The sequence below is a fragment of the Xiphophorus maculatus genome, chromosome 15 (assembly GCF_002775205.1).
Source record: "Xiphophorus maculatus strain JP 163 A chromosome 15, X_maculatus-5.0-male, whole genome shotgun sequence".
NCBI classification, from domain to species: domain Eukaryota; kingdom Metazoa; phylum Chordata; class Actinopteri; order Cyprinodontiformes; family Poeciliidae; genus Xiphophorus; species Xiphophorus maculatus.
The window spans coordinates 16629980-16642945 of record NC_036457.1 but is presented as its reverse complement, the minus strand read 5'-3'; the positions used below and the strand labels follow the sequence as shown (position 1 = coordinate 16642945).

Sequence of the window (12966 nt, the reverse complement as noted above, 5' to 3'; positions counted from 1 at the left end):
GAAATGTTTTGACGAGAGCATATTCGTGTGTTAGAATGGTCCAGTCAAAGTTCAGATCTAAATCCAAATGAGAGTCTATGTTAACAAGCTTGCTCCATCTAATCTGACTGAACTTGAGGTATTTAATACTGAAGTTTGGGTAAATACTACAATCTATACATATTTAATATTTGTTCGGCCATACCCCAAAGGTTTGCAGCTTTAATTGCCGTAACTGTGGTTCTACAAAGTAATGGCTCAAAGTTTTTAAATATAAACACACAGCACACTTTTCAGATCTTTATTTGTAAAACATTTGAAAGCCATCTATCGTTTTCCTTCTACTTCACAGTAATGCACTACTCTGTGTTAGTCTGTCACATCAAATAAATTACATTAAGGCTTATGATTTTTAAGTGACAGAATGTGGAGTAGTTCAATCGGCATGATTACTCAGAGGAAACATGAACTCATATAGACTGCAACTTTTTTTTTGTTTGAGTTTCTGCATCTTTTATATGAAGCACCACGGCTTCTTAATGTTTTCATGTATGTTTACCACATAAGTAACAAGCATATCTTTGTTTAATGCACATTTGTTTTTGAAGAGAAAAAGCCCACCAGGAAATCCTTGAATAGATGATTGAAAAAACAACCATGTTGGTTTTCCATGCAAGCATATGCATGTGTCTGAGATTGAAAACCAACATTCCATGGTCCCAACGTGCACTCACATTAAAACATTCTATTTAAAGTATTTTGAGCTGCACTGTGATCCCTCAAAACCCTTTCTAATGCAAACACAGCAGCCAGCGCACTCATTCTTACTCCGCAAAACTCTTTTGGGTTTCTCTTTTGTCTCTTATTATCTGATGTGATGTTATGGCAGAACAAGATATCTCCTCTATGTTATTTGGAGCAGTTCTGAGCCGTTCTCTTTCATTCAGATTGTATATTTGTTCTTTCATGTAGCTCAAATGCCCGTTATAAGTTTTCAGCATTTATATTGTAAGATACTTCATATAAAACATGAGTCTCTTGCTGTTACTATGCCTTATGTGCTTCAGTTGTGTTGTTTTGGAAGCAATACATTTCCTTGAAAGCTTAAACTAATTAAAACCTCATGATTTAAACATGTCAAAGGAAGAGAGACAGACATTGTGGTGGCAATTTGTCTGAGCGTGTGCCGCATATAGACAAGTACAGGTGTATGTTTATCCAAATTAATTAAAATGCTGGTGAAATTTGTTCTTGTTGCTGTCCCTGTCTCAACACAGTGTGCAGTCTTTCAATGTCAAATTGTACTGTAAATAAACCCTGTCAGAGCTTCCACAGAAGCGCTGCAGTTACACTTTTTTTCCTCTGATAATATTGGTTTGGAGAAGAATAAACACTAGAGCTAGCTCTTGGAAGATTGTTCCCAGGAATCTTTGCAGTGACATGTAATGTATAAAAACATGCTTGGCTGTTTTTATAATCCTCCCATGGGAGTCTATTACATTTGTGGGCATGTAAATTGTCGTGTGATCCTGCACTATACTGCGGCTGTTTATGCTAGTGATCTTTGCTTTTAGTTTCTAATTACATTTACCTAAATATTTCATTGCTTTCGTTGCAATTAGTGTAGTGTTAGGATTTAAAACCCATCTTTATGTCTTCACCTTATAGTCCCCTGCTCAGACACAGCTGGTGCTGATCTTACAAAACTGGACTAATTGCATGTTTTTTTTTATGATAAATACACATTATTTATTTACAAATAAAGTGGTTATAATAGAAATAAATACAAAATAAACATCTGAGCATTATACTTCATGTGGTATTGCACCCATTTCAAAATGTACAACAGAAATGCTTTTTCAGAACCAGTAAAGGAATATTCCTTTGATTAAAACATTTATTTTTCCCAACTTTATGTAGACATAAATATATTCATATATACTTTCACTTCTTCCTCAATATCTCTATTATTTTGTTTCTTTCATATAAATAAATGTCTTCATTGGGAAACTGGGTGTCCATAGTAGAGCTTAAACACTTAGTCTTTCTGTCTCTCTCTTTCTCTCTTGCTCACTCACGCTTTGTGTCCACACAACCTGTTTCTCATCTGCAGCCACAGCCCTCCACCACCATATCCTGGTAGTTTTTCAGAATCACCTTCTCATATTCGTCCAAGTAGAGCAACGAAATGGGGCTGAGTTCGGTGGGCACACAACAGGCTCTGGGGATGTTTGAGTTTACTGAGTTGACAAGTGTCTGCACAATGGCATGATTAGTTGCATTAAGGTGGTCTGGTAATGGAAAGGGGCATTCCCCATGGCAGTAGTAGGCATGGTAGCCTGGGGGTGCCACTATCCACTCGTTCCATTGCACGTCGCTGAAATCTACGTACAAGGTATGCCTTTTGCAGCTTGCCTTTTGCTGATGCTTCCTGCGTTGTTTCCGGACTGCTGCCTGCCTTTTCCCCCGTGTATGGAGTACTGAGTCCCCACGACCGTCGTGACCATATGTTACCAGCAGGGGCCGAGCCTGAGGCCATGAGTCCTGGTCCTGGTGCAGGGACCGGCTCACCCTGACGTGCCTGTTTCTTCTCTGGGAATGCTCTGCAGCCTTCTCTGTCTGCTCTGGATGAAGCACCTCCACCATGAAGCCATGATTCGGGCCATTCCCCGAAGTCCATTCAGATACAGCAGGACTCACGTCAAAACTCTCCCAGCGGCTCAAAGAGTCCTGAACCAGCCTGGTGTCTAGCAGACGGACCAGAGGTTCTGTGCCTATTGGTACTCTGAAGATCTCGTAGATGTTGATACGATGGAGGCCTCCAGCAAGAGCACCACTAGTAGAGCTGCTGTTCTTAGGAGGTGCCGCTCCGATGACCTGATCCCTGTAAATGCGGAGCTCTGCAGAGGTTATGAGCTCCTCTTTAGGGATAGACGTGAGGTTGAAGTAGAATTGCTGGGTTGTTTTGCTTTTCAGGCTGGCCAGTGCCTCCATTGATTCTACAGGAAACAACATAGTCAGACATGGTGTAAGATTGTGCAAACAAAAGTTTAATTAACAACTAAATACTTATTATTAAAGAAGGATTGACATGAAAATAATTATTTTCCTCACATCCCACATATACACTGATGAAGATCTCATTGTTAGATCAGTAGATTCAAGCTATACCAAGCGATTAAACAGTGTGGGTGTGGGCCACTGTTAAGCAATTAGAATCAGTCTATCAGGTATGACTCAAACAAATGGCAATTAAGATGTCAAACAATCATTAAAGTCAAGCTTTTGAAATCGTCAAGCTAAATGTCAAAGAATGAAAGCAGTGTGCTAACATTTTCTGATAAGATCAGACAGATCAGTTAGCCAGCCGTCACACGGCTCATTTGCATAGATAATTGGTCACTGTAGAAAACTTCCTTCTGCGTAAGCAATGAACTATGATCAAAGATGATTACTGACAGTCATGAATTGGTCTATGTAAAAAGGATTCTTAAAAATGCAAAAGAAGCTGAAGATGCCAGTATCCTTATGACTTTTTACATGATTGTTGCTCTGGGGAGGAATTTACAAACAAATTGTCCATAAACTTGCAAATTCTTTGTTCTATCGTTTATATATCTACTCTTAACAGTCCTGAGGCATATGAAAGTAACACTTAAGTTAACTGGCATTCCCCTCAATGGGATACGGTAAATGACAGAAGTGTTAGTAAAAGCTGCAATTTTCTTTCAGGCAGCCCTGCTTTGAACTCTTACTTTATAAAGATCATAGAAAATGTATAGGCCGTCATTTTAATCTGTTTGGTGTGGCAAAGTAAACACAAACCTTAAAACTATTAGCTTTTCAAAGGAGGCATTTAGGAAATTCCACCATCTCATCCTAAACCTCCCTCCAAAGGCACAAAGAGCTCAATTAGACTCATCACTTCTCATTTGATGTGGGAAAACCCCCTGCGTCTCGTTCCCTCTCTTCGGGTTTTCGATCCGGCTCTTCCTTTCCTTCATCAGCACCCAAATCCCATTTTCTCTCTGTTCTCTTAGCCCCCAAATCCTCTTTTCTTGCCGTCTATTCCTTTGTCACTGTTTTCTCTGTTTGGTTCTGCTACAGTATTTTCAATCTCTCTGAGACTGCTTTGTGAACATGCTTAGGCTTGTCAAAAGTGTGTGAACCGCAGATATGAGTGCATCGACATTCCTAATTTCTTTTTGTGCTGTGTGCCAAAATAGGAGATAAAAGCTAATGTCAGGTCATTCATTTAAGATCTGTTGCTGGCAATCGCTTCCCTTGTAATAGTGAAAACTTTCTGTTTGGCATGGAAATCGGTTACTTTTGAAAACTGATAGCAGCGCGTCTCATTATCCAAGAGAAATGAATATCAAATAGCAGATGAGGTGAATGGCTCATGTTTGCTTTAGGAGTTGCATTAACATTTGTACATGCATGCTTATTATATGGCACAACAAACACGACAATGTCATTGACGTGACACGAGAAGAGTAGGAACCATGTAGCCCTGAAAGTTGAGGCAAAAAAAATAAATAAATCTAGGGGCTGCAATGGTGAAAATACAGTCTAAACTCATTTGTAATGGCCAGTGGTGTCAAGGTGTGTTGGCTGAGAGCAGATGTTTCCAGAAGTCAGCTGGGAGCAGTCACTCAGCCCTGCAGCTCAGGCCAGGATTGTTTGTAGTGTGTCAGTTTAGCCACTTGGTGTCATTGCACTAGGGCTTTGGAGAGCACCCAAGCAACCACTCAACCACCCCTCTGACTCACCCTGATGGAAACTTCTCCAGTCAAACACAGGACTCTGTATGAGGACTCTGTGTAGGGCCCCAATGGACTTAGTAATGTGTGTGCTGCACAAAGAACTACTTGGATCATAGGAAGTGGAATAGTGCCTACAAAGCTACTCCAGGCTTTAGTTGACATCAAGTCTGTACACAAAGCAATATGTAATAATATCTAAAAAATGTTTCTGTTTTAATTTCATCAAGAGATAGTTAAATAAAAACGACTTTAATAGTGCTTTAAGAATGCAACATAACTATTGCTTTATTCCATTTTTTTCCCATCTTAGCAGCCCTTTTATTATGCAGTTAAACTGAAAAATTCACTCCAGAAATCACCACGTGTCCCCTAGGCTGAGAGAGCAGTTATGGTGATACAGGAAGGTGCGTAATTGCGCACATCACGGAGAGAGAGAGGGAGACGGAGAGAGCCGATTTGGAAAGAAAAAGGAGGCAACCCCTTCCTTTCCACCGTTACAAACAAATAATTTCAGTCTTGTTAAAAATGACTCAGTCTGACACGATGACTTTGTCCCGGTTCGTGCTGCTTTAATGCGGGGTGTTTTTGAAGTTACAGGGTGATGTCTATCACCTGCGCAAAAAGTACACCGCCCTTTATCCCGTTCCTGTGGTGCGTGTCTGGAAAAACTGTTTTCACAGCCCACGCAAACACCATCAATTATTAAGAAACAAATTACCCCAGGGATACCGCTGCCCCTTGATGTTTGTGAAGCCTGTGACAGCTGCTAGAGGCGTGTTAGCTTTGCCGTTGCATCACTGCATATAAGAGAGCTGGTTAAATTGTGCGTGAGGTTCTTGTTTATAAATCGAGTCACTTTAACAGTTTTTTTTTCTTCTTAAGAGTTACAAATAACTTGAAAGCATGTCGTGCGTAAATAACTAAACCGTCATAAAACAGCGAAGACTCTGAAGCTCAGCTTGACGCACTGAGTCATGTTTAAATATGGGTTTGGGTTGTCTGAGAGGGCTGACAGGTGAAGGTATGTCAGTAATACGTACCTTCATGGTGAAAGCTTCTAATCGTGTTGGCCTTGCTGGCGGCCCTCTCTGCGTGCTTGCCCATGCTCTTGGGTCGTTTAGTGCTGTGGTCTCCGTTTGCAGAGTGCATGTGGTAAAGGTCCACCATGTATTGTGGCACCACGGCGTGCTTGCTGGGGGTGGGTCTGCGCCCCAACCCGAACATGTTGAGAAGCCGAAGCTCGAACTCGTTGAGGAAGCTCTCCGACCGCTCCGGGCTCTGCTTCCCAGATTCGCTGTACTTCCTCCGGCCGACCTCGGGGATGAGTCCCGCAGCACCTTCCAGCAACACCTGAGCGAGCAGCAGTACCATGAGAGAGCGGACCACGGCGACCATGATCAGTCAGTCCCTGTGGAAAGAGTTGGTTTCTGTCAGCACACTGGCACGGAAGTATTGACATGCTGGGGCTTCCCAAACACTTTGTGATCTCCATACAGTTTGAATAGGAGACACCTTTTCCCACTTTGATGTAGAACAGAGACAAACCCCACCGGCTGTACTGCGCCCCGGGAGTTTGGGCTTAACACGAACTCATTCATAAAAATATCAAGGCGAAAAATTAATGACAGACGTGGACAAACCAAATTCAAAGCACTTTAGATGGGGAGGGGGGTGGGGGGGAGGCTGCAGACATACGGTCTCCAGATAGCAGAGATAAGAAACCATGTTCGATGATGTGATTTGAATAGAAAAGAAAAAACGTGCAGAGCGAAAGATCACAAGGAGTATTAGGGAAAAGAGATTACAATACAGCAACAGCAGCATTACAGTCAGTCGGCATTGTTTGCAGAGGCTTTTGACGGTCATGTAATCATAATGGATAGAGTTACTTCAAGGGGCTTGCAGGTGTTAGATCTGACGTTGAGTACCAAAAGTCAGATGTACCCTGGTAAAGCTCGTGAAAAACTTCAAAAACTAAATACTATCCGAGCGGCACAATTTTTACATTAACATTTTTTGTCATCTGCTCCTTTACTGTTTATTGTTCAATAAAAAACGCCCTCTAACTTTTCTAAGAAAAGGGAGCAAAGTACAAATTGTAAAGATAAATTTTCTTTGAGGAATTATTAAAAAAAACTTCTGAAAATGTTATTTTAGTAGTTTGACAAATTCACCAGTTACTCCTCACCTGACGAGAAAGCGCTGTGTCCGGTCGTCGTTCCACCTTTGAGCTCCGATAAATTCCACATTAATTCGTGTTTAATCCACGCTGTTTATCCTTGGAGGACCAAAGACAGCCCATGCCGTTCACCGATTGCCACATATTCTCACCAGCTGTGAGTTGAGTTAGGTCTTGTTCAGTTTTAAACGTAGAGGAGGGGGGGGGGGGTAGTCTATGTTAAGTCTATGTGGAAACTCGTTGGCATAATCGATGAAAGTCTAAGGAATCTTGTCTGCACATCTTAGAGAGACTAAGAGCTCGCTGAAGTCAAAGTGAAGCGGCGCTGAAAGTTGGAGAGAGAAGCGCACTGAAGTGTCAGCCCTCTAGAAGTTGTTGCTGCGAGTGGGAGAGTGCCGCACCGCAGTGCTTCTATTGATTGGTGCCTTCTCTTCCTCCAGCGACTCTTTTTGTCCTATAATGATGTCACACATCAAGCACCCACCTACTTTTTTGAGACCCCCACTGAGCATCAGTGTTATAGTAATTTTCATGACTGAAACGTCATTGTTGGAAAAAGAAAAAAACAGTAACTCCGCAGAAAACTGTTACTGAAAGTAATTTGAAATATTCAGTTTTACCCTCTAACATCTATAACCTTTTTTTTCCTTAAAAGCCATATGCAACATAATCTTAAAGATGTATAGTTTTCTAGTTTAATCACTTAGAAATATAATAAATTGTCCAAAAGTAATTTTCTTTATTTGTAGGACTTTGGTGAACTGATAAAAGCACAATGAGAAGTTGCCATAGGTATCTCCAAAGATTTCTGTAAATCCTGGCCAAATTGGGGCCACTAATAACCTTGAGGTGGCACAGCAAAACCCAAAAAAGCCATAACAGTTTTATTGAACCATGTTATGCCAGAATTCAAAACTGTGCCAAAAAACAAACAAAAAAAACTCAATCAACTTTAGGATTTTTTTTTTGAATAACCTAATAATTAACAAGGTCTTGTGAGTCTATGTCTGGCACCAATATACCAAAAAGCAGAACTTTTGACATGTTCCCATCTTTTCTGTCTCCACAAGGAGTATCCATGATTTTAAAATACTCGTTCACTTTCACTAATTTCTTACCCAAATATGTTTATTATTTCAGGGCAGAGTCAGGAGTGAAGGAAAAGTTTTCAAAAAAATGGGAATTTTACAGGAAAAATTACAGCATATCAACATACTGAATGCACTCATCAAAGCTTTTCTTTTGCTCTTTTAAATTAACATGTTTTCATCAATGCCAGTAGTATGTGTGATTTTAGATACGGCAGGTAACATCCTTTTCTCTTGATTACACTCCATTTGCATGTGCAAATATTTACATGCTGGCTCCTGGTTTAATTATTTCATTCCTTTTTTGTCTAGCTGACATCAGACATGTGTCCAAACCTGAATTGCCTAATTTTATACCTAACTTACCCAGATAGAAAGGGTAATAAAGCAAATTAAACTATGTAACTGTGCTACTCATATGAATAATCATTTTAGTTCTAAAAGTCAATAAACACGTTAAGGAAAGTGTGTCAACTGTAATCAATTAATATTAGAGATGCTCAGAAAAGACTTGAATCACCCTTATTTACACTCGACCTGTCTGATTACTAATGATAGTTAGGCTAATTGCAAAAAACCAAACAAAAATTACATGCTAAATGTAAACAAAAGTTGCAAAAAATAGCCCAGCACATCAAATCCATTTTGTTTATGAATATTTATTCAATTCTGTTTAATTGCTGAGCTGTGTTTCACTGACTGTTCTCGCTCCCACACACAGTGTGACGTCTCCTTTGGTAGTATTTAACAGTCATTCATGATCGAGTGGCTGCTGAAATCTCCTTTATAGTTACAATGAATGAACCAATGTTTTAACAGTGTTACCACAACAGTAAATTATAGTGTTACCCCCCCCCCTAAAAATCAAAGTAGACACTGCTGATATTTATTTTTGAATAGATCTTGTATATTAACTCTATCTTGTGACATGGTAGACAAGAGAGGTTATAAGTGAGTTACAATCAGTTCTTTAAGTAGGTCAATGAGCTGTGAAGTTTTTTTTTGTTTAGATACCTTTCTTTCATTAGCTATATCATTTTACCATATATGTAGACTTTTAGTAATTCAGACAGAGGATCACATCTTCATGCTGTTTTTTGAAGCATAACTGCTTTATTTCACATCCTATTGTTAGCACAATTGATTTTACATTTATTGAGAAAGTATAGAAAATTACTATTTATAGTTCCTAAAGAGAAATCAGCAGTATTGCTGTATTAATGGTTGTTTCATAACTATGAAACTTAAAAAGCTATAAGTGAGGAAGCCTCAAGAATAATAGGAAATTATTTTTGTCAAATATTTTAAGCACAATGCCTTGGAATACACAATATTTATTGCTTATGGTGATTCTGGTCAAGATCATTATTTAAAGTAAGCAGCATTACTGTTTATCTCCATAAGAAAAGGCTTCATTGATTTCCTCCTGTGACATCCATTAAGTGATGCTGATGGGAAATACGGCTATGTTTTCTTCAAAAGATGGCCACATATTTAATCCCACATAAATCACAAGATATCGTTGTCTTGTGTCAGTACAATACGATTATATGAGGGATAATCCCAGATCATCCACTTGGCAATTAAAATGCAGAGAGGTTCTTGGGTGCGTGCCGTTACAAGCTGTTCATTGTGCTTTTTTTCTCAGTACTATTATAGAATGATTCAACATGTTTCTCTGTTTCTAGTTTGTCTTCTTTTTATCACTGTTAAAAATTTTTTTATTTAGAATAAAATATACATAACTATCTTTTCTATTCAACTGAATTCAACCACAGCTAATTCATTCATAAAGATCGACCTCATTGTCTTGTTAATCTGTTGGCAGTGATAGCTGGGTCTGTGCTGTTGCCAAAACACCACTTGGTGAACCTAGTGCTCTAAACCCAAGCCTAGGTAAAAGCTGCACGGCATTTAGATACTTTAGATTGAAGGATAAGCCCTCACACAGCAAGCTGTGAGCATCTTTAATTACAGAAGTGAGAGGATTAGAAAGAGAGGGATTTATCTGATGCTCTCTCCCATATTTTCTCTGTTTGTTCGTGTGTGTGTGTGGTTTTAATGAATGACCATGTGAACATGAGATGGTTCAGAGAGCACAGACATCTCTATAATATTTGTGTGTGTGTGTTTTATTTGGCACAGCTTGTGTCAGGGTGGCACTGAGGAATGTTCTGAAGGATATGTTCAGAGTGGTTGAGAAGATCATGCGGTCCTGATACTGTAATAAATCATTGTTTTCAGTCAGATACATCACACTTATCACTTTCCTGCTGCTGATCCAATTACATGCTGATTGAAAAGACAACATGACAGAGTGAAACTCTTGTGGCCAGAGAGGGCAGGTACAGATACGCTATCAGAGTTATAAATGAACGACTTGTTTGGGGGAATATGGGGATTTTTAAGGGGATAGATTATGACTCAACCAGACAGTATTAACTCACCACCAACAGAAGAAGTATGTGTTGTTACTGATATTTGTAAATAGCCTTTTAGAGCTTTGGCAGAAAACTCAGACACTGGGACAGACATGTCTGTGGGACATACCTGGTTAATTGTACAATTGTTTACAAACATTTTTAGCAATATTTCCAGAAACTGGTTGAGTACTGATATGATTAGAAACATTACTTTTACTGAAAAACATAATTGAAAGTGTTTTCCCACATGTAAGATCAATTGTAGTTGCTTTAAAAAGTATTTGTATGCCATTTCAGATTCTGTCTGCGTTTGTATTCAACCCTGTATATTCTGATATGCCAAAATCAATTCCAGTGCATCCAACTCCAAACAGACATCCCCTTATTGCACATGTAGTCTAATTTAATCTTGATAAATATATACAGCCTTAGAATTTAGAAAACATTAGTACATCAGCGTGAGAAGGATAATGCTTAGCCTTAGACTAAATGTACTATACTTCTACAAGACACTTTTTATATTTTTGTTACATTTTGTTATAACTTAGCTTCCAGATTTACCCAGGAGAATTTTTTTTTTTTTACAAATTCATTCTTTAATTTTTTTTGTAGCAAACATTAAAACATGGATAATTGTTTTTTTGTTAGCCCTTTGCCAATTTTTTCTTAGTTTCTGGACCCACAGGTGCTGTGGAGCGTCTGGACCTTTTCCTAACAATCATTTTGCTAGCTCCATAGTTATCAGATAAACTAATGCTGTAAACATCAGGGCCATAAGGTCAATTTCTAAGGGATGAACAAGCTATAGACAATTCACATTGAGAAATGACAAAACTGACATTCGTTAAACCAAAAACATTCTGAATGTACATGGTGGGGGGTTTTCTGCTCTATTTTTTGTATTTAGTACATGTGTTCCTAAATGTGATGTTCTGACATTTGTCATTTACTTTGCCACTTTTCATTGACAACTTGACAAAAAGAATAATAAGCAAAACCCAGGTCAGTGACGTAGTGAGGACCTGCACCACTCTAAGCCTTACATACTGAAGCACACAGGACCCTTTGTGTCGATCACACATTTTTAATTGAAATATAAATCAACCCTTTTCCATTGTACAGTGTGTTCCAAACAGCCTTCACCTTGGGAAATCATCTGCACTAAACCAGAAGAATAATATACAGTCAAGCCACCATCATGTACGAATGCTTCATCTAATGCATGGAGTGTCTGGTTTCTTTTTGTATGGAAACCCCCTTGCTGGAGAACAATGTGTAACACATAAATTTATGACAAAAGTATAAAGAATCCATTGAAGAGCAAATACTTGAGGTCAGTCAAGGCATATTATCAGAGAAGAGGACATATTGTTGATTTAACACATCTAGTGGCTTGTAGAAATATTCACGCCGCTTGAATTTGTTCATATTTTGTCATGATACATCTACAAACCTTAGTGTATTTTACTGAACTTCCATGTGATAGACTGACACAAAGTATAAAATAACTGAGGTTTTCAGAGGTTTCGCAAATCAAATCTTAAAAGTGTGGCATGTAGGGCGTGTCGTGGTGGAGTAGGGGACAGTGCGACCAATGTTTGGAGGCCTTGAGTCCTCGATGCGGCCGTCGCGGGTTCGACTCCCGGACCCGGCGACATTTGCCGCATGTCTTCGCCCCTCTCCTTCCCCCTTCCTTGTCAGCCTAGTTCCAAAAAAATAAGGGACACTAGAGCCCACAGAAAGACCCCTGGCAGGGTACAAAAAAAAAGAAGATAAAGTGTGGCATGCTTTTCTAGTGAAGCCCCTTTATGCTGAAAGCCCTGTTGAAGTGAATATTTTGCATGTGCTACTGGCTGTCATTGTGGAGATGTGCCACAGAGCTGAGTGGCCATAAAAAACAAACGAAGTAGAAAGTCAGTATGCTGGAGGTTTAATAACAAAAATAATATTAACAATAATTTACTTTGTTTAAATAAGTATGTTAAAGTGGCACAACACAACAGTAGAGTTTTAAATAAAATTAATCAAAATAAAGTTTCACAACTCCCCCACCCTCAGTGTTCTCTCCAAAGTTATCAGCCCAATCGTATCTCTAATATTTTTTCTACAAATTGGATGTAAAGGATATTATCTACCCAAAAATTGTAACCCCATAGTAGCTTATTCCAACATGAACATGAAAATAAAAGTTACACACAGGATATATAAACACAGCATCAAAACATAAAGGTGTGCTGCTATAAAAAATGATGCAGTGAAATTATTTGATAATTCTGCAGCTCAAAGTTGGCATTATTGGATATTTCTAATAATTTTTTAAAATTAATTTAATTTTATATTCTTTACATTTTCCAAATATTTGACAAGTAATGTCTCCTGTCAATGTATCTATGCCTCATTCTTGTTCTAGTTTAATAAACCAGATTATGGATGGTAACTCAAGACATTTGCATATCCTCTTCCCAGTGTTTTTTTGCTTTCTGATGATCGGCACTTGCTTAGCATATTCATGAAGGCAGATATGCTAAATG

At 38.9% G+C, this 12966-nt stretch overlaps 1 protein-coding gene across 1 annotated transcript; it reads right to left on the bottom strand.

Moving 5' to 3' along the window:
- Positions 1-295: 295 nt before the first annotated feature.
- On the bottom strand, positions 296-7329 carry bmp2 (bone morphogenetic protein 2). The gene is made up of 3 exons (XM_005805630.2): positions 6934-7329; positions 5786-6153; positions 296-2978 (listed from the first exon to the last, which is right to left on the bottom strand). The coding sequence occupies exons 2-3, from the start codon at positions 6138-6140 to the stop codon at positions 2083-2085; spliced, it is 1251 nt and encodes a 416-aa protein (XP_005805687.1). The 5' UTR covers positions 6141-6153; positions 6934-7329; the 3' UTR covers positions 296-2082.
- Between the last annotated feature and the right edge of the window lie 5637 nt (positions 7330-12966).